The sequence below is a fragment of the Eublepharis macularius genome, chromosome 4 (assembly GCF_028583425.1).
Source record: "Eublepharis macularius isolate TG4126 chromosome 4, MPM_Emac_v1.0, whole genome shotgun sequence".
NCBI lineage: Eukaryota > Metazoa > Chordata > Lepidosauria > Squamata > Eublepharidae > Eublepharis > Eublepharis macularius.
In genome coordinates, this window is record NC_072793.1 from 170805953 (window position 1) to 170829942 (window position 23990).

Sequence of the window (23990 nt, forward strand, 5' to 3'; positions counted from 1 at the left end):
TTATAAGTTAACGTTCCCAGGATCCATGCACACGGATTTCTTCTCCTGCTGGAAATCTGGAGCCTTCCTCCTCCTCTTTTCTTTCGCAATTCAGAAGCAATTCCTTCTCCCCTTCCTCCTTTGCTCGGCCTCTCTAGCAAACAGCTCAGTCACTTTAACCCTTTCAGTACTGCAGACAAATGAAAAAAGGCTTCTTGTCCTTTCCAGCAAGAGCGGACCTGAAGGGACGGACTGAACTTCAGCCAGGTCACCAACCTGGAGTTCTGGAATCATAAGTAATCTCCAGATTACAGAGATCAGTTCCCCTGGATGAAATGGTAGCTTCAGAGGCTGGAGTCTATGGTATACCAGAGTCTAGGAGAAATAGAAGCTCACCCTCAGACACTGTCCCCAAATCTCCAGGGATTTCCCAAGCCACAGATGGCAACCCTACTTTGATAGATTTTCCCCCAGAATTGGAGGCTCAACGTCTTGGCTTGACCACTTTCTCTGACCACAGAGACTTTGAGGGATATTCAAATGACGATTCTAAGGAATGATAGTAAAGAGTCCAGTAGCACCTTTAAGATGAACCAACTTTATTGTAGCCTAAGCTTTCGAGAACCACAGCTGTCTTCATCAGATGCATGCAAAAATTTTGCAACTATAGACTAACATGGCTACTCCTCTGGATCTATGACCATGGAAAGCACCGCATTAAGCCAAATGGAGAGGAAATCCATCAACCTCATGAAGAAATTAGCACAGATACGAACAGATCTCGCCCCATGCATCTGACAAACAGAGCTGTGGTTCTCGAAAGCTTATGCTGCAATAAAGTTGGTTCGTCTTAAAGGTGCTACTGGACACTTTGCTATTTTGCAACTACAGAATAACACAGCTACTCCTCTGAAGGAATGGTAGGACATTTTAGAGGTCTCTCATTCATAGGATTGCCATAGGTTGGAGGCAACTTAAGGGCACATAACACACACACATTCTAAGGAAAGGCATCCCTTACCTTATTAATTATACTTTCAGGCAGTGTTAGGGGGGTCCTACTTATGCAGTGGCACAGTTCTATGCAGTTTGGTTGCAGGTGACACTCGCTGTGCAACATCACACAGTGATGATATCGCTCTCCTCTGCTCTGGTTAGACCTCACCTAGAGTACTGTGTCCAGTTTGGGCCACCACAGTTTAAGAAGAATATAGACAAGCTGGAACATGTCCAGAGGAGGGCATCAAAGATGTTGAGGGGTCTGGAGACCAAGTCCTATGAGGAAAGGTTGAAGGAGCTTGGAATGTTTAGCCTGGAGAGGAGACGATTGAGAGGCGATATGATAACCATCTTGGGTCAGTCACAGCTTCTTGGAGCTCTCTCAGTCCCATCCTCCTCACAGGGTGATTGTTGTGAGGATAATAATGACATACCTTGTAAACTGCTCTGAATGGGCATTAAATTGTCCTTAAGGGCTCAATATATAAATCGAATGTTATTATGAACCTCAGCATAGTCTTTTTGGGAAGCCAAAGAAGATTTCCTTCTTCCTTGCTCTCTTCTTACAAAATGATTTCTGTGTAAACAGAAAAAGCAACCCAACCATGAAATATGCAAAAAATTAACTCATTGTTTCCTTCTATATTGAAACAATTTCTAAACAAAGCTATAATTCCTCAGAAAACAACAAAATACGTTTTCAGGGAAATTTCAGTAGGTAGACAGAGAAGCAATACAACAATTCAAAACATTTTTCTTGTCTTCTATCCATCCTCGTGTGGATTCCATAATAATATTAAAAATTTCAATTCCGTTCCTGAAATTTTTCCACATTCCAAACTTTTTTAGAGCTACCTTCACTCCAGATCTGAATTCTATAATGCAAAGTAAGGCCTGAAATACAACTGAAGTTCTTCCCGCACTGAACAATTCAGGTTTCTCTCCTGTGTGTGTTCTCTGCTGTCTAGCAGTTGCCACAAAATGGAACCTCTTTATGCACTTCAAGCCTTTCTAAAGATTCTCTCCAGTGTGACTTCTTTAATGTATAGAAAGTTTAACACAAACAATAAAGCTCTTTCCACACTCCAAGCACTCATGTTTTCTCTCCTATGAATTCTCCGATGTTTAATAAGTTGGCTACTAAAAGGGAAGCTCTTTCCACATTCCAGGCATGTGTAAGTTTTTTTTTCTGGCATGAATTCTTTCTGGCTATGAATATGAAAGCTCTTTCCATATTCTCAACAATTATAAGGTTTCTCCTGTGTGAATTCTCTGATGTTTCGTAAGTGCATTAGTAACATGGAAACTCTTTCCACACTCCAGGCATTTGTAAGGTTTCACTCTTGTGTGAATTCTTGCATATTCAGTAACATGGCCACATTGATGGAAGCTCTTTCCACACTACAAGCATTTATAAGGTTTCTCCTGTGTGAATTCTCTGATGAATACGAAGCAGATCACTGACATGGAAGCTCTTTCCACACTCAAAGCAATTATAAGGTTTCTCCCCTGTGTGAATTCTCTGATGTTGAATGAGAACTCTGCTGTAATGGAAGCTCTTTCCACATTCCAAGCATTTATAAGGTTTCTCCCCTGTGTTCTTTCATGTTCAGTAAGTTGGCCATGTTGACAAAAACTTTTTCCACACTCCCAGCATTTATTGGGTTTTTCTCCTGTGTGAATTCTCTGGTGTCTAGTAAGTTTACCACTATCAGAGAAGACCTTTCCACACTGCAAGCATTTATAGGGTTTTTCTCCTGTGAAAATTCTGTGATGTTTCATAAGAGTATCACTGACATGGAAACTTTCCACACTCCAGACATTTATTAGCTTTCTCCCCTGTGTGAATTCTCTGATGTTTCATAAGAGAATTACTGACAAGGAAGCTCTTTCCAAACTTCAGGCATTTATAAGGTTTCTCTCCTGTGTGGAGTCTTTCATGGTCTTCCCATTTTAATTTATTATAGAACCTCTTTTCACATAGGAGACCCTTATACACTCTCCTTTCCTTCTGTGTTTTTGAAGGGATGAGCACTTCATGAAGGTTCTTGACCTCAGTAACTACAGATGTGGTCCTCTGTTCTGGTGCTGTTTTCCTACTCTGCTGCCATTTTGGTTCATGTTGATTCCTGTTGTTCTTGTCCACCAATGGGTCCTGGATTATTTCCAAAGAACAAGTGTTTTGTTCCTCCTCGTTGTGAGTCTCACCCACACCTCCTGTTGGAATAAAGGAAAAAAACTGATTCATAATCTGGGGATGGAAGTCCAATTAGAGGGCACAGTCATTAACAAAATGGAGCTTTCTTTGGCCTGGCCTGGGGCCCAGAAGTGCCCTTTCAAACTACACGTTATTCTGAAGGATGGGGCAGCTCTGAGATGAGAGGCAGGGATCATAAGGACCACCTTCTCTCAGATGAACATACTCATCCCCTCCTGTCATCTTCTCAGGCTCTGCTTTGGGTGCCCCTACCACCTGAGGCTAGATGGGCGGCAACCCAAGAAACGGCCTTCTCGGTTGAGGAGCCAAACTTTGGAACTCCCTGCACAGAGAAATTCATCCGTTTTCCTCTGTAATATTTGACGTGTAAATAAGTCAGTGTGTTTTATGTCTGAGCATTTATGGGGGGAGGGTTAGTATTTGTTACTCTGGGTTTCAAAGCAGGCCTCTAAAGAAAGAAAGGAGGAGGGGTGGATGGATGAGTGAAGTGTGCTCAGACTGGATGGTAGCTGTACCCTAGGGGGTGAAGTGCAGTTTTATTCTGAGAACACAGGAAAAGGTTTTCAGTCAGTCTTTGGGTATATCAGAGAGAGGTTAAAAAGGAAAAGGTAATCCCCTGTGCAAACACTGAGTCATTACTGACCCACGGGGAAACATTGCATCACAACGTTTTCTTGGCAGACTTTTTATGGGGTGGTTTGCCATTGCCTTCCCCAGTCATCTACGCTTTACCCCCAGGAAACTGGGTCCTCATTTTACCGACCTCGGGAGGATGGAAGGCTGAGTCAACCTTAAGACAGCTATTTGAACCTGGCTTCCGCCAGGATCGAACTCAGGTTGTGAGCAGAGCTTGGGCTGCAGTGCTGCAGCTTACCACTCTGCGCCACAGGGCTCTGAGGTTATTCTGTCTACATAAGCAAACTGTGGGGAATCCTGAAAGGGCCTAATTCTGGCTATGTCAGGCATCTTGTGTGGAAGCCTTTCTCGGTGTATCTCAAAAAAGGGTTATTCTTCCTAATTCAGTGATTCTCGCCAAGTCAGCCTATCTCTGTAGAGCCTGAGAGCAGAACCACAAGTGACAAAAGGCACAGATTAGACACTTGTCAGCTTCCCTCAAGTTTTGATGGGAAATGTAGGCATCCTAGTCTCGCAGCTTGGCTCTCTGACTGCTGTCCAATGGACTTTTCAACTGTCACTTGTCCAACATTCTGCCAAGCTGCCTACATTTCCCATCAAAACTTGAGGGAAGCTGACAAGTGTCCAATCTGTGCCTTTTGTCACTTGTGGTTCTGCTCTGAGAGAGTCTGTGTTTATGTGGATGAAAGAATTATTTTGTGAGGAAAGAACTATGAAAAAATTGGGCTTCGTGACTTGGTCTGTGACTATACCTTTTAAAAGATATAACTGTTTTTAAAACCACCAGGCTTCTCAACCTACTCTGAAACCAGTATGCTTACCAATACTCTGCAAACATCACACATACGCATTTATAAATAAATTCTACTTTTGGTTAAGCAAAATGCTGCTTTCATCTGGAATACAGAATCTCTTTTTAACCTTACAGCCTACTCCGCCCCCCTCCAATACGGTGTCCGTATTGTCCTTCTGCCATCTAAAACAACATCTTCTTATAATACAGGCCAAACAGGAGTCCCAGATGTGATCACAAGAGATCACATAGGCCAACAGCTGTGTGTTTTTTGATTGGGTTGGTCCTAAATCAATGGATTATGTGGATTGTGCTTTCAGTTTCTGGATTTTTCTTTTGGACTGGCACGGATGCCAGCAACACCTTGCCGTGTGAGATGGGCCACTCATGCTTCCTACACTGAATTGAGGCCCAAGTTCTGTGTCTGGCCAGAACAGGAGTGTGATGATTTTAAGAGTGTGTGTGTGTGTCTTTAAATGCTTGGTGAGGTACAGATGAACATTGGGGATGAAAGAGAGGGATGAGTGAGTGAGATGATCGGCTGAAGACCGAGAGGGCGGGTGGAGCGAATGCGTTTTTTAATTACTGAAGGAGAGAAAAGATTCAGTCTGGGCAAAGCAGGCAACCTGTGTGTAGCCTGAGGGTGTTTTGAGAGAAATATTGATTCTAGTTCATTCAGGCAACCTGTGTGGAAGCTTGAACTTCGTGTGTCTGCGAAAGAAGTTTAATTCTATCTGAAGCAGGCAAACTGCGTGTGAGCCCGAGAGAGAAAGTTTGTGTATATGTGTGACTGAGCCTATGAAAAGAAATTTTAAGAACTGAACTATTTGAAACCCTCAAGCATAATTAACAGTATAAAACTGATCCGCTTCTTGTAAAAATAACCGTTTGTTTTGCTTGGTTTTTATCCCAGAGTATCTGTTATTCCTATATATCCCATTCCTATCCTCAGGGCCACATAGTCCCATGAAGAAGCCTGACGCTTGGGCACATTATTAAAGGGGAAATTTAAGTTATTTTGGAATATAATTCCTGGTGGCAGCAATCTACTCAGTGGGTGTAAGAAGAAGAGGGTTAAAGGCAAAATCCAACTAGCTAAAAAAGAAATGGGTCATAACAAGGAAGAATTGAGGTGATCAGGCCTAATGCTTGGGTCAAGGGTTACCAACCTCCAGGTGGGGCCTGGAGTTATCCAGGAATTACAGCTGATCTCAAGTTTAGAGATCAGTCCCCCTAGAGAAAATGGTAGCATTAGAGACTGGATTCTATGGTATGCTATAGGAAAAACCAAAATCCCAAGCAGACACTGCCCCTAAATTATAGGAATTTCTCAAGCACAGTCGGCTAACCCTCATTGTTTCTAAGACATACAACCCAGCCATACATTCCCAAACACCATGTCAATGGCAGCAATTTTCACATTTGGCATTTAGGAAAGAAAAACCAAGGGACCCTTACCCAGAGAGGCCACCCTCCCATAATTCTCCATCATGACTTCCCTGGAGAGAGCTTTCTGGCCTGGATCCAGCAGGGCCCACTCAGCCTCGGTGAAATATATGGCCACATCATCAAAGGAAACTGGACACTGAAGGAAGAAAATGCTCTCATCACGGATCACACCAGGAAAACTGGAGGGGGACATGAAGGTGGAGGGGGGGAGGGAGGGAGGTTATAGTCCTTCAGGATGCAAAGCTCCCTGAGAGGAAAGGGAGAGGGGTCCAGATCCTCTCTTACTCAGTCATCTTGCGGCAGATTTAGGAGTAAAAGCCCATGGGACAAAGGGAAGGACATAGATCCAGAGGAGTTAGCCGTGTCAGTTCTGTAGTAGCAAAATCAAAAAGAGTCCAGTAGCACCTTTAAGACTAACCAACTTTATTGTAGCATAAGCTTTCGAGAATCACAGTTCTCTTCGTCAGATGCATGGAGGGCAAAAAGAGACTGGTCAGATACAGAGGAGGAGAGGGGAGGGCGGAGTAGATGCAAACAGCTCCTTCTGATATGGAGATGCAAACAGCTCCTTCTGATATGGAGATCAGTTTGCTTCTGATCCTTCTGGGAAGGACAGGCTGTCCTCTGCTTATCTCCCCTACCCGAAATGGAGGTGAGGCGTCCATTTCCACTTCTCTGCAATGGTCATGGATGAACAATGTTTCTCCCCTGCCTGAGAGAGAAAGAAAGTAGGAAGGAAGGGCTTATTCCCAGTTGCACAGTTCCATTCCTACTTAAGAAAGCTTCCCACCTGACTCGCTGTAATTTTTTTAATGCAGCAGTTTCCTGGTGCTGAGGGAAATTCTCGATGTATTCCTAATATCTGCTTATTTACCAGTATAGAAGTTAGGCCATCAACGTCCCTCCCCATCCCAAACCCTGCCCTCTCCAGGCTTCACCTCAAAAATCTCCAGGAATTTCCCAACTTGGAGCTGATAGCCCTAGATTTGGATCTGGAAGCTAATTGGAAACCAGCGCAGTTTGGCTGTGGGAATTCACACATGAGGCGCTTGGTTTTTTCAAAAGTAACCCTGCACTGCCATCTACTGGCGGACAATATGCTTGGCCTTACCATTTTTAACACCGTTTGGCTGCTCTGATCTGGATGGGCCAGGAGAACCTGACCTCATCAGATATCAGAAGCTAAGCAGTGTCAGCCTTGGTTAGTAATTGGATGGGAGCCCTCCAACGAAGACCAAGGTTGCAGAGGCAGGCATATGGCCCATGAAAACCCACAAGTCAACTCTGACTTGAGGGCCAGATTTCATTTTCGTTTTGGCAATAAACTCTACTTTTTGAGCCTGCAAAAGCTGGAAAAAAGCATGACATGTAATAGGAATAAGAAGCACTGTTGCTTGCTCTGTTTTGATAGCTTGTATAAATATGTCCTTGACATAAAAAGCCCTAGGCTTGTGCGCATGAGAACAGCTGGCTGGAGACCCAAAAGCTCAATGGGGTGGACGTGGTCTTGGGCGAAAAATGTGGAAAGAGAGCGGTGAGATAGCCAGATTCCCATAGAAGGAAGATTAAACATACTGGCCTTAAACTGACACTAGCATGCTGCTTCTCAGAAGGGACCCACAGCAAGCAGGCAGATTCCCATGCCTAGGCCATGCGACTAGATCCACCTCGTGTGGGTGCTTTGCATGTGCGCAACACAGAGCCAACGTGATGACAGTCACTTCCGGAAGTGACATCACGGCACCCCTGCGAGCACTCCTGCACTCAGCACTTGGGCCCCGTACCAACCCTGCTTAACTTCTGAGATCTGATGAGACTGGGCTGTACCATGCTGTCTTCCCCGGGGTTTTTTACTTTTAAATATATTTTTTTCTGTGATGGCACCTTGCTTGTGGAATGCCTTCCTCCTGAAGCTCACCTGATGTCTACACCTCTGACCTTTTAGGCCTGTGGCCAAAACATTTCTGAACCCAGGCTTTTAAATCAAAGTTATTTTTTAAAACATCATTTTATAGTCTGTTTTGAACCTGAAAAATGCTGCTGCTCCGTGTATAACCCTGTTTCGTGCTCTAGCAGAATTTTTGAATGTTGGGTTTTCATAACTTTTTTGATGCTTTTGTTGCAAAAATAGCAAGGTTCGAAGAGGAAAAGAGTTGATTCCAGGGATAAAAGGGTACAGAGTTTCAAGCCAGTAAAAAACACTCTGAGCCCACCCTAAAATGACGGGGAGCATCTTTTATACCCCTTGCTCCGTTTTGAGGCAAAGCCCACCTTCTGGCTGAGACAAAAGGCCCCCTCCTCTGTTCTCAGCTGTAAGTGAAACTTCCCCGTGTTATCTAGCCGGTTTCGAACAGTAGTTGTTTACTGCTTCTGCTCTTGCTGGCCAAGCATTTCTCTGCTGTGCAGCTGCATTCAAGGCCAGGCAAAAGCCTTGGTAGCCTGCATTTCAAGCTCCCAAGAAAAAAAATGGCTGTGCTTCTGCTCACACTTCGTTTTATATTGTAAGCCGCCTCCAGCAGGTCTCCTCAAAAGGTGGCACAGACATTTTCCAGATAATGTTTTCTGCAATTAAAAAAAAAAACTTTAATTTTGTTCTTGTCCATAGGAAGGAACACTAAAGTATACAAGACACACAATACAGGCTTATGAACAGTTGCGTTGAGAAGCATCTGTTTTGAAAGAGTTAAGTCAACAGAGCTCTGCTTCCTAGAGGGGACTGCAGAGCTATGAACGGCCTGGCCCGGGAGGGGCATTTGCAGTTGGAGAATCCAGAAGAGGAGCTCCTGCAGAGAGGTGCCATGGAGGGGGGGGGGGGGCGCAGGGAGGGGGGGTGCGGGTGGGGGAAAGAGGTCATCTCCAAGGGGGGGGGAAGCAGGAAGGGACTCTTCCCTCCCCTTCAGCCCTGGCCTTCGGTGCTGGGCCAGCAAAGGAAGAGTGAAAGTGATTTGCAAGAATTTCCTCCTCTTCCCTTTGTTTTTCCCTTTGTTTCCTTTGGGGTGAGTGGGGACGGTATTGTCACTGGGGGGGGGGCGGAGGCGAAGGGGCTGGCCCTATGCTTGCCCTCTTCGCCAGAGGTCCAGATGTTGGGCGGGGAAACCTGGATTGATTTCACTCTGGCGTCGCCTCTGCCTTGCATGCGGGAAGCCCCATGTTCTTCATTTAAGACGGTCAAGGAGGAGGTGATGAGAAAGACTAGGGAGCTCCTGCCTGTCTGAGCGTACACGGCCTTGACAGACGAATGGTGTGCTTCAGGGTAAGGGCAAAAGGCGGGCTCTGTCAGTCTGCCGTAGTAGTAAAATAAAACCAAAAGTCCAGCGACACCTTAAAGGCTTAAGATGGATCTCTAGATGAGCTGTTGTGAGTTACAGCTCACTTCCGGATTCGGTGTAAGGCAGCCTCTCCGTAACTGTGTTTAGCTAAAAGGAGAGTCTGAACACACAAAGCTGCCTTATAGTGAATCAGGCCGTGGGATCCGTCAAGGCCAGTCTTGTCTACTCAGGCGGGCGACTGCTCTCCAAGGTCTCAGGCAGAGGTCTTGCCCATCACGCACTGCCAAGTCTTTTTGACTGGAGACACCGGGGATTGAACCTGGGACTTTCTGCAGAAAACAGACGAACTACTACTAAGCCATGCACCCCCTCCCTAACTGAGCTTGCCTTTTACTGAGTTAAACCTTTGGTCTACTTCATCCTTTCCACTGGAGATCCGAGGGAGATCGAACCTGGCACCTTCTGGATGCCAAGCAGATACCCTGCCACTGAGTGAGGGCCCCTCCATGTTTAAAGTTGGTTTACCAACCTACTGGCCACATTTATTTATTTATTTACTTCAGTTATACCGTGCCTTTCTCCACAATGTGGACCCAAAGCAGTTTGCATCATTCTCCATTTATCCTCACAACAACCTTGCGAGGTAGGTTCGGCTGAGAGTATGTGATTGGCCCAAGGTTACCCAGCAAGCTTCTGTGGCAGAGTGGGGATTCGAACCTGGTCTCCCAGTTCCTAGTCTGACACCTTTGCCACTATACCATACCACTGTGCTTTGGTGCAATATACAAACATGGATATTTTGGCTTGTTTCCTTGCCCTGTTGCTGCAACAATGCAAAACTGGGAAACTAACCATGTCTCTGCAACAGAATGGGTGCAGTTCATGAAGCTGGCGTGTTGCTGAGACCTTTAAGGTTCAGGTCTTGGGGTGTTACGGTGTCCACCTGTGGACGCCAACACCTTTTTAAAGATGAATTTGGCCACTGAAAAATGCCGTGAAGGTCCAATACCGATCTGTGGGGTAGGGGCTGTTCTGGCACATGAAAAGGAGAGTAGCAGGGATACAAGTTTGCCTAGTCCCATCACAAGCTCAATTAAAATCAAGCCACAGCATTTTTAATTGGCATCCATGGGTTCGACTTGTGGATTCTGTAACATCCTTAGATGACCTGGGTTTAAAGTCCCAGGTTGCCATGAAGCTTTCTAGGCCAGTCTCTCTCTCTTTCTCTGTGCCTAGACTACCTTGCAATGTTGTTGTGATGATAAAATTGAGGAGGGGAGCCACCCTGAATTCCTGGGAGGAAAGGCAGAATGAAAGAAACATCTATTAGATCAAGGCAAATCAAGGTCTGAACAATCAAGTCCCGTTTGAAAGCTGGCTTCAGAAACTAGCCAAACTATGATTTGGTTTTGCATTATGGGGCCAGTGACAATCTGGAGACCTGTAGGGGTGTGAAAATGACATAGAGTCCTCAGGGGAGCCCAGCAATCTGGGCAAAGGCGGACAGCAGTCAGCTCTCCTGAAATGAATTTATCCTTATGATGTAGAGCAGGGGTCCCCGATCGTTTTGACCCTGCAGGCACCTTTGGAATTCTGTCACAGGGTGGTGGGCCCGTCTGCAAAATGGATGTCGCAGGAGGTAGAGTGAACCTGAAAATGTCAGGGAGTGAGGTTATACATAAATAGTAACTCTTCAACATTTTAAGCAGAAACTCATCTTAACCTTTTAAAATGAACATATATAACTGTTTTAATAATATTTTCCGGTTGATTTTAATGGTTTTATAATGTGATTTTAGTATGTATGTTTTAATTGGTGAGCCACTTTGATGGCCCTTATGAGGGTAGAATGGCGGGATTTACATTTTTTAAAAATGAATGAATGAATGAATGAATGAATGAATGAATGAATGAAAGAAAAAGGGTTTTTTTGCATCCACGCAGCTTACCTTCAGTCACACAATAAAGATTCTTGTGCTGTGGTGGAAGTGGCTGCTGAAGAATTTTTTTACAATCTGTTGATCTCCAAAGGCCAGTCAGAAGTTTTGGTGGGCAAAAAGCTGGCCCACTTTCTATAAAACATTTGGCAGGCACCAGGAAAGGTGATGGCTGGTACCACGCTGGGGACCCCTGCAAACTTTAAAGCTAGAGGAGTGGAAATAATACTCAGATACAGATACTATACCCTCCCCAACTGTCGTGTCCATTCAGCCAAGAGCTGAGGAACACACACAGCATGGGATTTCTTACAGAGACATTTTGGCCCCTGTAATTGTTCATTGCCCTTGGTGTTCTCCCTTCAGATCCTCTATCCTTGCAATAGGATAGGATTTGAGTTTCGAGAGTGTGTTCAGAAATTCTTTTCTTCACTGTTAATTCCCGAGCACCAGAGAGGCAGGGGAAAGAACATTTGATGTAGCTCAGACCAGCTTTTTGTTCTCAGGAAGGGTGGAGAGCGATTGGCACAGGATCTTGTCCACTTGGCCTCCTTGTCTGACAGTTTCCCTGTCTTTTATCATTTAGTGATTTGGGCCTGTGGGCACATATGTGCTCAGTAAAAAAATTGGTTTCCTAAAAAGATTGTTTTTCAGCATGCAAAATGGAATATTTTAGAATGTGAAATTATGTATTTAATAAAAGATTGAAACTACAAATTGGAATTTCCATATACTTTGAATATATTTACCACATGATTAATTTATTTAAATATATTTATATATATATTTACAGCCCTACCCATATTCATCAGAATTCATACTGTCTTCCTCTTGCTCTCATTTCTGACTCTTTTTCTCTAGGTAGAGAAGTTCAAGTTTGGATCACGGCCATTCATTCTAGAGTTTTCCATAGTGCAACGTGACCTTTGTGATTTTGTCTGAGGATGAAAATGGAGGTGCAAGACCCCACAGGGCATAAAAAAGAGGAAGTGTCTCATGCCCTCCAGGCCAGTGTGGGTCACAAACCCAGAGCAGACTTTGAAGGGGGAAGGAATGCCTCTGAAGTAATGCCGTCAGGGAGTAGCGGGGGTTACCTGAGTACAGCAACTCCGTATCGGGTGAAGGAGGAACCAGAAGAAGGTTTCGCCCTGCGCTGGGAAGACCAGTGGCAGGAGTTCCTGAGGACAGTGGAGTCGCCTCAGTCAGGGCAGGAAATCCCAGAGTTACTGGAGGAACCCTCACACTGGGATGACATTAAATCCTTCTTGGCCTCCTTCGAGCAAGTAGCCAAAGCCTGCCGGTGGCCCAAGAATGAATGGGCAGCCCGGCTCCTGCCAGCCCTCAGCGGGGAAACCAAACAGGCTTATATTAGACTGGAATCCGGAGACAGAGAGGATTATGGGAAGGTCAAGGCAGCCATCTTGCAAGGAGATGCCATGAACAGAGAGAAGATACGCCAACACTTCCGGCAGTTCTGCTACCAGGAGGCAGAGGGACCAAGAGGGGCTCACAGCCGACTCCAGGAACTTTGTTTTCAATGGCTGAAGGTTGAGAGGCACTCCAAGGAGCAGATCCTGGAGCTGTTGATCCTGGAACAGTTCCTGACGGTCCTGCCCCCAGAAATCCAGGCCTGGGTGAGGGAATGTGGGCCGGAGACCTGCTCCCAGGCAGTGGCCCTGGCTGAGGATTTCTTGCAGAGGCAGCGAGAGGCCCAGAGGCAGGAAAACCAGGTGAGACCTATTTGTTCTGTTTCTCCGGTGGGGCATTGGGGGGGGAGGGGCTGTGTTGGAATGGGGGGGCAGTCAAGATATCTGACTAGACCAGGATAGATAAGAAGCGTTCCAGGGCTAAAGCGTTCAGTCTGGTTCTGGTGACAAGATTGTGATTTTATTTATCAAATTGTTTTTTTAACCTGGCAGTACTCCTACCTGAAGCTTTCTAGGAGGGCTCTCCTGTAAAATTAAAAACAACTATTATTAGCAAAAGATATAATAACCAGATGACAGCAAAACCAATAGCCGTACCAGACAAAGCAGTTCCAAGCGTGAGGTACCACCACACAAAGGACCTTGTCCGTACTGATCACCCACCCCAGGGCCAAACTAGACGAGACAGCCTCTCTGTGGCCACCATGGGGACTCGGTTGCCATTGATTTTTAAAATGCCATGAGGGCTGGCTCCTGATCGGGCCTACAGTGCTCCTGCCCACCTGCCCCCCAGGCCTTCTAAAGTGTTGAAACAGCCGCAGGAGCAGGGGGCTGCAGTCGTTTGGCACTTGATAAGATCAGAGGGGGGGGGACAAGAACACTGCAGGCCAAGCAGGTCCTCGTGGCATTTTAAAATCCCTTTAAAATGGCAACAGCATCCTTGTGTCATGCCTACTTCGGCCTTTGAAGGAAGTTTTTATGCAATCCTGTAGCACCTTTAAGACTCACCAACTTTATTGTACCGTAAGCTTTCGAGAACCACAGCTCTCTTCGTCAGATGCATCTAATAAAGAGAGCTGAGGTTCACGAAACTTATGCTACAATCAAGTAGGTTAGTCTTAAAGGTGCTATTGGACTCTTTACTGTTTTGCAACTACAGACTAACATGGCTAACCCCTCTGGATTTAAGTATCCTGTCCACAGAGCTAGGGCTTTAAAGAGGAAGGAGCCCTGCACTTTGAACTATGCTGTGAAACAAAGCAGCAATATTGTTCCCTGGTTGTTGTGGGTTTTCCGGGCTGTATGGCCGTGGTCTTGGCATTGTAGTTCCTGACGTTTCGCCAGCAGCTGTGGCTGGCATCTTCAGAGGTGTAGCACCCAAAGACAGAGAGATCTCTCAGTGTCACTACTTTTTGTGCAGCTCTTCAGTGCTGCTGCTGCTTTCGATCATTGGAAGCTTCTAAACATTTAATTTAATGTAATTTATTATATTTATATTCCGCCCTCCCCGCTTTCGCAGGCTCAGGGCAGATAACAAAATACAAATATCACATACCATTTAAAACATTTAAAAGCATTAAATGGTACATTTACCCCACAGTGCTCTAAGTGGGACATGGTTGAATAGCCTTGTCATGGAAAAGCTGCTACTACAATTGGGAAAAGGCCGTACTCAATTTATTGATTTTACAATGTTTGAATCCTGCCTTCTTGCCCAATCAGGGCCGATGAGGCCGTTAACGATTAAAACAAAGGGTCATAAAACACACCATAAAACTAATCAAAAACCAAAGCTAAAAATAACTATACAAAAGAAAATACAGCCAATTAGAACATAAGGCAGGAAGGAGGAGTCATTGAGGAAACACCAGAAAAAGCACAAAAAGTTTCCACCTGATGGAAGAAGACAGTGGTGTGGGTAGACACATGTCCCTGGGGATGGAGTTCTGTAAGTTTGGTGCCATGACCGAGAAGGCCCGCTTGGCTTGCTTCCAAGGAGATCTGCACTTCCTTCAATAAGCACAGATCTGATAGCACCCACCAGCCACGAACGTCCTCCTTTAAGAGGAAGGAAACCCCTTCCAAATCAGGCTGACTCCGATCTTATCTATTTGGGTTGACGCCAACCCTTCCTCTAAAAAGTGTACGTGGTAGTGTTCATGGTTCTCCCCGCCTCCATTTTACCCCCACAACAACCTTGTGAGGGAGGGAGCTTAGGCTTGGAGAGAGTGAATGGGCCAAGGTCACCAACTGGACTTCCATGGTAGAGGGGGGGATTCGAACCTGGGTCTCCCAGATTTTAGCCTGACACTCTAGCCACCACACCACACTGGCTCTGTAATCCCTGGTTAGCAGTACTGTTGTGTTGACCCACAGGATTTCAGTTTCGTCTGAGCTCATAAACACATGACACTGCCTTATATTGAATCAGACCATGGGAAGGTCCGTCTTGTCTACTCAGACTGGCAGTGGCTCTCCGGTCTTTCACACCACCCGCAACCTGGAGATACTTTGAACTTGAGTTTATTGGTCCTCATCCAGACCACGTGACTTCAAATGTCAGTTCAGAACATCCCCCTGACTGTTGACTGTGTTGGAAGGTCCCATTTTCCCTGAAGACTTTTTAAAGTCTTAGAGGGGCGGGTCAGCTTAGTGAGAGGAGGAGACTGTGGCAGCTTTCGTCTCTGTTACTGCTAAGGACATCAGCCTGCCGTTAGCTGGAGTAATGCCAGCTTAACTCCACATATATAGGGGCGGATCCTTGGGAGGAGCTGTGGCTCAGGGGCAAAGTGTCTGCTCAGCATGCAGAAGGTCCCAGGGTCAATCCGTGGTTCCTCCATGTTCAAGAATCTCCACTGCTGAGAATGAGCTTTCTCTACTGCCGCAAGTCAGAGTAGACTGTGCTGGCCTTGATGAACCTGTGCTTTCTTAGATCAACCTTTCAAAGCCTGCTTCCTTCACCTGGGGCGGTTGGATGTAAGCCAGGCAGATCCATGTTTTGTTTTGTTTCCATCTAACAAGCTCTGCAAAAGTTCATATATTTCTAAAGAAACTCTGTGCTGACTTCTCCTGATGATTCTATTTATCTGTCCATTTTTATCCTTCTCTTCCTCCAAGTAATTTGGGTGGCATTTGTGAGTTCTCTTCCCCATTTTGGCCTCACGACAACCGTGAGAGGTCAGTTAGACTGAACAAGTGACTGGTGCAAGGGTCACCCCCCACACACCCAAGACATCTTCAGAAGCGAGTGGGGATTAGAACCCAGGTCCTAGTCGGAGACTAGCAAGGATGCTGCTAAGCGCAAAGTGAAGGGAATGAGTCTCTTGTTTCTGCCCCTCACCTCCCCAGCCCTAATGTTTTACCCTGACAGAGCCTCTCTCTGCTGTTGCAGGTGGCCTTTGAGGATACGTCTGTGTATTTCTCCGAGGCAAGCCAGGCTACATCTGAGGTGGAATGGAGGCAACTGTGCCCGGAAACCAAGCAGGAAGATGCTGGGGACCCTGGCCTGCTGGGTAAGATAAGGGGCCATTTTGTGTGTGTGTTCTTTCCGGAGGAAACTTTGACTATGGCTCCTTCTCTTCCTTCAGGGACCTCAGGGGCTGCTTTTTCCCACAGGTGTTTCGCCTGTGTGTTTTGTTCTGTTTTCTGGTACTGGGCAGAAGCCTCTTTCCAATAAGAAGGGAAGCCAAAAGAATTAACTGGGTGCTCTCTTTCATAAAGCATTGGTTCACACCTGCACACCAATACATTTCAAAAAGTTTCAGGTAGGTAACCATGTTGGTCTACAACAGAAGAGCAAGATTTGAGTCCAGTAGCATGTTCAAGACCACAAGATTTCCAAGGTATGAACTTTCAAGAGTCAAAGCTCTTGAAGCTATCTGACAAAGGGAGCTTTGTCTCCTGAAAGCTTATACTCTGGAAATCTTGATGGTCTTGAATGTGTTACTGGATTTGAACCTTGCTTTGTTTCAGAAAGGAGTTCAAAAATTGCCCATGTCTAAGCATCAGAAAGCTAATACACGAGACTGTCAAGCAGAACTAGAAAATGGCCATGTTTTTAAAAAGTCCTTTGGCTGAAAATCTCAGAGTTTATGGTTGAGGGCCACGGGCTTACTGGGTCCTGGAGTGTGGCTCCAGGAGACTCATCTGTTCCTTAGCCTGGTGTCTGATGAAGGACAGAAAAAAGAAGATCTCTAAACAACTGGTCTAGCTTCTCCCTTCTCCTGGTTTTTGGGCTCTTGTTTTAAACTTCCCAATAAGATAACCCAATCAGACCTCTGTCCCATTATATCTGCATGTCAAAATAATATAGTGAGTCATTGTTGACACAATTCTTTTGATGAATACAAATTATTAACATTTTGTTTGAATCTTTCCTCTCCCAACTGGTATTCTACCTATCATGTTTTTATCCTGGCCATTCTGCATAGAGCTCTGGGTGGCCTCCTTGGCTGGGATCATTCCATTTTCCTCACTCACAACAACCCAGTGAGGTAGGTCCGGCTGACCAAAACGGATTGGCACTAAGTTACCTAGTGAGCTTTATGGGTGTGAATTTGATCTTGGGTCTCCCCAGTGCTCTGACCACTACCCCATGCTGTTTCTCTCACTTCTCTTTTTTACTCCAGCAGGTGATGAATGGGAAAGTGATACGGAGGAGGGTGAACCACATGACTTGTCCCCACTGAAAGGGAAAGATGAGATACTGAAGGAGAACTCTTGGGATCAAGATGGATTGGAGGAACAAGAGGGGAACTACTTAGAGAAGAGGAAGGAAAAATCTGTCCTTTGTTGGGATCGAGGCTTCCGTGAAAACCCAGTTGAACTTCTACAAACTGAAAAGAGAAGAAGCAAGTATCTCAGCGTTCACTGGAGAATCCATGCAGCAGAGAAACCAAACAAAAGCTTAAAATTTGGCAAGAGCTTTAGCTGGGGCAGAAATCTCTCTGAATGCCAGGCACTCCACACTGGGGTGAAACCATATAAATGCTCTGTGTGTGGAAAGGGATTCAGCCAAAGCACACACCTGACTTCACACCAAAGGATCCATACCGGGGAGAGACCGTACAGCTGCTCGGAATGTAGCAAGAGTTTCAATCAGAGCACGAGTCTCATTCAGCACCAGAGAATCCACACAGGGGAAAAACCATATCAGTGCTCCGAGTGTGGGAAAAGCTTCCGGCACAGCACAAGCCTCACATCACACCAACGTATCCACACGGGGGAGAAGCCATACAAGTGCTCGGAGTGTGGGAAAGGCTTTTGCAATCAGTCAGGGCTGATCAACCACAAGACAATTCACACAGGAGAGCGGCCATATAAATGTTTGGAGTGTGGGAAAAGCTTCAGTCAGAGCACGCACCTGACGTCCCACCAACGAATCCACACAGGGGAGAAACCATATAAATGCTCGGACTGTAGCAAGACCTTTTGTGACCAGTCAGGGCTGGTTAAACATCAAAGGATTCATACTGGGCAGAAACCGTACAAGTGCTTGGCCTGTGGGAAGAGCTTCAGTCAAAGCACAAACCTTATCAGACATCAGAGAATTCATTCGGGGGAGAAATGCCCACATTAGCCTCCCCAAGGACTTAGATCAGCAGAGAGAGCCATGTTTCCGAGGCTCTGCTTTTTTCCAGCGGTTACCCTTTCTTGTATGACACCTCCTTGCCAAAAGTTTGTGGTGTATATGTGATTTTCATCACATATTTTAATAGAATGATTTCTGTGGCTTGTTTTTATGTATGTCTTGTGGGAACTGTAGGTGTGCCAGAAGGTTATTGTATAAATGCTTGGAGTACAGAAAGGGGTAAAATTAGGAACAGATGTCTAAATTCATATGAAAGAATCTCACGTTCACATGTTACAGTGAGCGCACATACAGCCTGCTTGTACATGCATAAACCTGTTTGTAAGGAAGAGCCAACATGCATTCACCTTATGAATGAAACTAGGAATCAACAACTGCCATATACGCACATTCTCTGTTATGGCTTCCTGCCTTATGGAATATCTTGCCAGTTGAGGTCAGGAAGGCTCTCACCCTCCTGGCTTTCCACAAACTATGCAAAACTGAATTATTCATGATCATGGGAGCTTTTTTGGCCCAGGGAATAGGGCTGTGCTGTAAGGAAATAGTTCTGAAAGAGGATTGGATAAAGAGTTAGGGACTTTGGGTAGTCCACACTGTCTGCTGCTGTAAATAGGAGTCTCCAATGTACATAGCATGGTTTAACACGTCGTGTTGATTCTTATCCTTTGCTTCAGTTGTGCTTCAGTTTTCTGGTTGGTTCCAGATTCCTACAATCCAAATCCTATGGCACTGTCTATTGGAAGTCCCATCGTGTTGACTGTATTGACTTACTCTGTGTAATCCGCCTTGAGTCCCAGTGAGAATCATGGACTATAAATAATGTAATTTAAAAAATATAGACCAGTATTTGGATACGTGTGAGGTTTAAGTCAGACGTTCACCTGCACATGTGTTGAATGTAACATGAGAATAATAGCAACAACAACTACCCTTCTAGACAGATTAGTGCCCCACTCAGAGTGGTGAACAAAGTCAGTGTTATTATTATCCCCACAATACAGCTGGAGAGCTGGGGTTGAGAGGAGTGGCTTACCCAAGGCTGCCTGCTAAGCTCATGGCACTTGTGGGATTTGAACCAGCAGAGTGCTGACTCACAGCCCAATCACTTAACCACTATGCTACTTCAGGTCTAGGAATTCTGACTCGCAAAGGCTCAGACCCAGCAAATCTAATTTATCTTTAAGATGCTACGGACCCAAAGCAGTTCTGTAGACATTCTCTGTAGAGAATGACTCAATAGACGTATCAAAAAAATCAAGTGTATGCTGGACATGGATTGTATGTGCTGTGCATTCAATGCAACTTGTGAACCGGGCTCTTGCTTTGGGGTAGGGGTGGGGGAAGAAATTGATAAATGAAGCTTTTTCTCACTGGCTGAGCAACGATCATTAGACGTTATGACGTTCTCAAAGCAGAGAAGTCTCAGATGGGAGTGAAGTGGCTTTTTGGAGGATTGTATCTGAGTATTCATCAAGGACGCTGGACAGAAGTCCACGGAGGAAACTTAAGTCCATGCAAGGAGGGGAGATTCGTGCACAAAGTGCTTCTGTCATTTCCCTGTGCCACATTTCAGATTTTTTTTTAAATGGTAATAATCTAACAGGCTGGTCCTCTGTGTAGTTATGGATCTCTACAAGACACAACCACAAGACAATTCACACAGGAGAGCGGCCATATAAATGTTTGGAGTGTTTGGAGGAACAGCAGGATAAAGAATATACCAGATAGTCAAGGGGAGTGGCAGAGATAAGGGATCCGATTCTGTCCCATTCCCTGAATTTGGCAGTCCCATCGCCATGAGTGGGAGCCATTCTAACCCTCTTTGGAATTTCCTTGTGAATCTTGTAAACAAAATGGGGCAGGGGTTGCAAAGAAAAGGGGACAAAGGCTTAAACCTGCAGTCAGTGGAAAGGCAGGGAGAAGCCTGTCCCATCAAGGGACCATCGGAGGGTAGGCCAGAGTGTAGTTGGACTGGGACCCAGCAGCCCCAGGTTCAAATCTTCACTTCCACTGTGGAAGCTCTCCGAGTCACTTGGCCTAATGCTCCCTTGCAAGGCTGTTGTGAGGATAAAATGGGGGAGAAGAACCATATGCACCAGTCTTGGTCCGAGGACAAAATGTCCATGCTAGATTGAGGAGCCAGCCACCCCCTTCACTCTTCATGCCTGGATCCAGTTCCAGTTGAGACTCCCTGCCTAAAGGAAATAGTTGTTCTGAATTTAACATCATTTTATTTGTACTGATATATTTTTTTTAAAATTTCTGTGAGCCAGTTTGGTATTCAGCTTTGGCTAGGGTTGCCAACTCCAGGTTGGGAAATTCCTGGAGATTTGGGGGTGGAACCTCAGGAGGGCAGAGTTTGGGGAGGAGAGGGACCTCAGTGGTGTTTAATGCCATAGAGTTCTCCCTCAAAAGCAGCCATTTCCTCCAGAGGAACTGTTCTTTGGTGCCTGTAGACCAGTTGTAACTCCAGGAGATTGCCAGACCTTATCTGGAGGTTGGCAACCCTAACTTTGTTAAAAAAAAACCTGGCATTAAAAATAAAAATATAATCATCTATATGGGATATATGAGGGGCTATATTGAGGTTGACACTTTGCTAAATTGGTTCTGGAGGTCTTAACTGCTGTTAGTGCGGTGCAGTGCTTAGAGTGTCAGACTGGGATGAAGCAGACCCAGGTTCGAATCCCCACTCTGCCACAGAAGCTTGCTGAGTAACCGTAGGCCATTCACACACTCTCAGCCTAACCTACCTCTCAGGGTGGGTTTTGAGGATAAAATGGAGGAGAGGAGAGAAGGGAGTAAGCTACTTTGGGTCTCCACTGGGGAGAAACGGGGGAAGTATAAATGAAATAAATAAATAATTTTGCTGAATAATGAAAAGCAATAGATCTCATCATGGATTGTAAAAAGATTCTTTTGCATCGTTCACTCATTGAGGCAAAGAGCCTAGTCCGTAAGGAAGTAGATAGAATTGACAGTCACGGAGGAAGAGGCAAGAGGCCCATTCCAGTTTGGTCTGTTTCTCTCTGCCTCTGTTGAGACCGCAGCCTCCACTCTGCCACAGGCAAACAACAGCATAAGGAATTGCTCTCACCTTTTCCTCCTGTCTCTGGGCCTCGCGCTGGCTCAGCAGGAACTCCTCAGCCAGGGCCACTGCTTGGGAACAGGTCTCTGGCCCACAGCCTCTGACCCAGCGTTGGATCTCCAGGGGCAGGATGGTCAGGAGCTGCTCCAGGATCAGCAGTTCCAGGATCTGCTCTTTGGAGCGCTGCTCAAATTTCAGCCACTGGCAGCAAAGTTCCTGCAGTCGGCCAAAAGCCCCTCTTGGCCCCTCAGCCTCCTCATAGCAGAAGTGCCTAAAGTGTTGGCGAATCTTCTCCCTCCGCATGACATCCCCTTGCAAGATGGCTGCCTTCACTTTCCCATAATCCTCTCTGTCTCGGGCCTTCAGCTTGATATAGGCCTGCTCAGCTTCTCCACTGAGGGCTGGCAGGAGTCGGGTCACCCATTCTTTCTTGGGCCAATGGCAGGCTCTGGCCACTTGCTCAAAGGAGGCCAGGAAGTCCTTGGTGTCATCCCAGGGAGAGGTCTCTCCTGACACTAGTGGGGTCCCCCACCCTGAGCGAGGGGACTCCATGGTCTTCAGGAACTGTTGCCACTGGACATCCCAGTGCTGAAGCTCTTCAGCGGGTTCCTGTTTCACCTGCAATCCTTCTTTCCTTTGCAGGAATTCTTGGACACTGTCAGCCTGCAGGACATGAGGGGCCTCTCCCGCTTTCCCTGAAAACTCCCCTAATTGGGCTCTTGTGGTGATTTGCAACTCCATTGCCATCCTCGGGTCACCTCACAAAAACAGTGTCACGGTATCGAAAAGGTAAGAATATATTGCCGTGTTCTTGACAGGAGTGCTGGAAAGAGAGGCAGGTACAATGAAAAAAGAGAATGAACACAAGGAAACAATCCTGCTGTCTTGTGTAATAAAACAGGCCACATGCTAATTATATGCTGATTAGAATATGTATTCCCCCCCTTGCCCATATATCTTAAAGATGTAATTTCCAATAATCAGAAATTCTTAAATTTAAAAATTACCACACAGGGAGTCTGGTCTTCACCCTCCTATGTTGGTTTGCAGAGACATATCACAATTCAAAGCAACAAAAATGCTCCACAAGGAGGTCATAGAGATTACCTCACATATATTCCTAGAAAGCTGCCTTATCTTACTATATAATTGAGTAAGCGTATTCCAGACGACTCACTTCCTACCCTGGTGCACATGGCCGCCTGTATCTACTGCCTAGTATTGCTGCCTCTGACCATGGAAGTTAGCCCTCCTGGCTCAGAGCCATTGCTGGACTTATCTACCAGGGATGTGACAAATCCCCTTCCAAAGCCTTCTAAGCAGTCACTATTACATCCTGTGTCTCAGCAGGTCCAAGGACATTTGGTACCCTAGGCAAACTATGCCCCCCCCCTCCGCCTTACATTCAATATAGAGAAAAATGTGAACAAACTAGACTTCTGCTTTTATTTTCTTGGCATTCAAAACGAATCACATGAAAATAAAATATTGATTTTGATTTTGTTGTAGGCAGCTGCCTAGCTCACCTATATAGTTGAGCCAGTCCTGTCCTGTGGCAGCGAGTTCCAAATGTTTCATAAGCATTCTCCCCTCAGATGTTTACCAGTTGGCTTCTTTTTGTTGTTGTTGTTGTTCAACTGGGCATTTGGTTAATTCTGTTTAGTAGGTTCTCCCCCCTACCACTTTTGACCGCTTCTTTGTGCAAATTGTTAGATTCAAGTCCAGTAGCACCCTAAAGACCAACAGGGTATAATATTTCAAAAATCAAAGCTTCCTTCCCCTCTTCCATTTTATCTTGTATCTGAGGAAGGGAGCTTCGGACTCTCAAAAACGTATACCCTGAAAATCTTGTTGGTCTTCAAGGTGCTACCAGACTCGAATCTTGCTCTTCTAGTGGAAACCAACACCGCTACCTACCTGAAGTTATCTTCAGGATTTTATTGTGTATCATTGGAAATGGGCCCTTTAAGAAAATTAGAATAGTAATGCTTTTAAATTCCTTTCAGAACTGTTCCAACTTGTAATTTTTATGGTCGATTTTGCATTTGGTTGAGGGACGGGGCAGCAATTTCATAGAAATGATGGGATAGAGTTGAGACTCCTCTGTTCCTACTTGCCTGCAAGCCATTTTGGCTCTCTGGGGCTCTCCTTGCTCAGACCTGTCTGGACAAAGGAAGTTAAACAAAAATAACCAGAAACGAAAAAGGGGCCTGGTGGGTGGGTGGCTGGGGCAGTCCATGGACGACAATGACCACTGCGAGCCCACAGAAGGGGGGTCTATGTCTAGGCGCTGTTTCTACACCTATTCCTCCTGCAGCAGAATTAAAACTCGCTTCAGAAGAGCAGATAAAGAAAAGCCACTGAACACCATCCCCTTCCCCCAAATTTTGGTTCCCACGTGCAATAGAAAGAGATGGACAAACGGAATGTGCCATTGCAGATTGCAGGAGGAAGACCGCCGCTTAGAATGTTCCTTTGGCTCCCCGCAAATAGAAAACCGGCACTGGGAGAAAAAAAAGACGGGGCGCTGTTTTCTATCTGCAGGGATTGAAAAAAAAAGGATAAATACAAAGGAATAAACTAGCCCTCGGCATCCACCTGC

General features: G+C 45.7%; 2 protein-coding genes across 3 annotated transcripts in view; one reads left to right on the forward strand and one right to left on the reverse strand.

Annotated features, from left to right (window-relative positions):
• The window catches only part of LOC129327826 (zinc finger protein 287-like), a 34358-nt gene that overhangs the window by 9930 nt on the left and 438 nt on the right, over positions 1-23990 (reverse strand). Inside the window, exons 2-6 of the mRNA XM_054976579.1 lie at positions 21398-22211; positions 6716-6786; positions 6084-6253; positions 2858-3195; positions 2278-2379 (exon numbers count right to left, since the gene is read on the reverse strand). Coding sequence (XP_054832554.1) covers positions 2278-2379; positions 2858-3195; positions 6084-6253; positions 6716-6786; positions 21398-22135 — 1419 coding nt within the window. The 5' untranslated portion in view covers positions 22136-22211. The remainder of the gene's footprint in view (positions 1-2277; positions 2380-2857; positions 3196-6083; positions 6254-6715; positions 6787-21397; positions 22212-23990) is intronic.
• LOC129328715 (zinc finger and SCAN domain-containing protein 31-like) lies at positions 12151-18444 on the forward strand. Of its 2 annotated transcripts, none has more exons than XM_054977961.1 (3): positions 12151-13010; positions 16099-16219; positions 17336-18444. In XM_054977961.1, exons 1-3 carry the CDS (start codon positions 12225-12227, stop codon positions 18283-18285), a joined length of 1857 nt encoding a protein of 618 aa, XP_054833936.1. In that variant the 5' UTR covers positions 12151-12224; the 3' UTR covers positions 18286-18444. The 2 variants fall into 2 exon arrangements, with proteins under 2 accessions (XP_054833936.1, XP_054833937.1); XM_054977962.1 differs by having other exon boundaries at positions 17339-18444.

Excerpts from the sequence above, each read along its gene's own strand:
- LOC129328715 (XM_054977961.1), top strand. The coding sequence starts at position 12,225 with ATGAAAATGGAGGTGCAAGACCCCACAGGGCATAAAAAAGAGGAAGTG. Across the intron at positions 13,011-16,098 it reads CCCAGAGGCAGGAAAACCAG|GTGGCCTTTGAGGATACGTC; the intron begins GTGAGACCTATT and ends CTGCTGTTGCAG. Across the intron at positions 16,220-17,335 it reads TGGGGACCCTGGCCTGCTGG|CAGGTGATGAATGGGAAAGT; the intron begins GTAAGATAAGGG and ends TTTTTACTCCAG.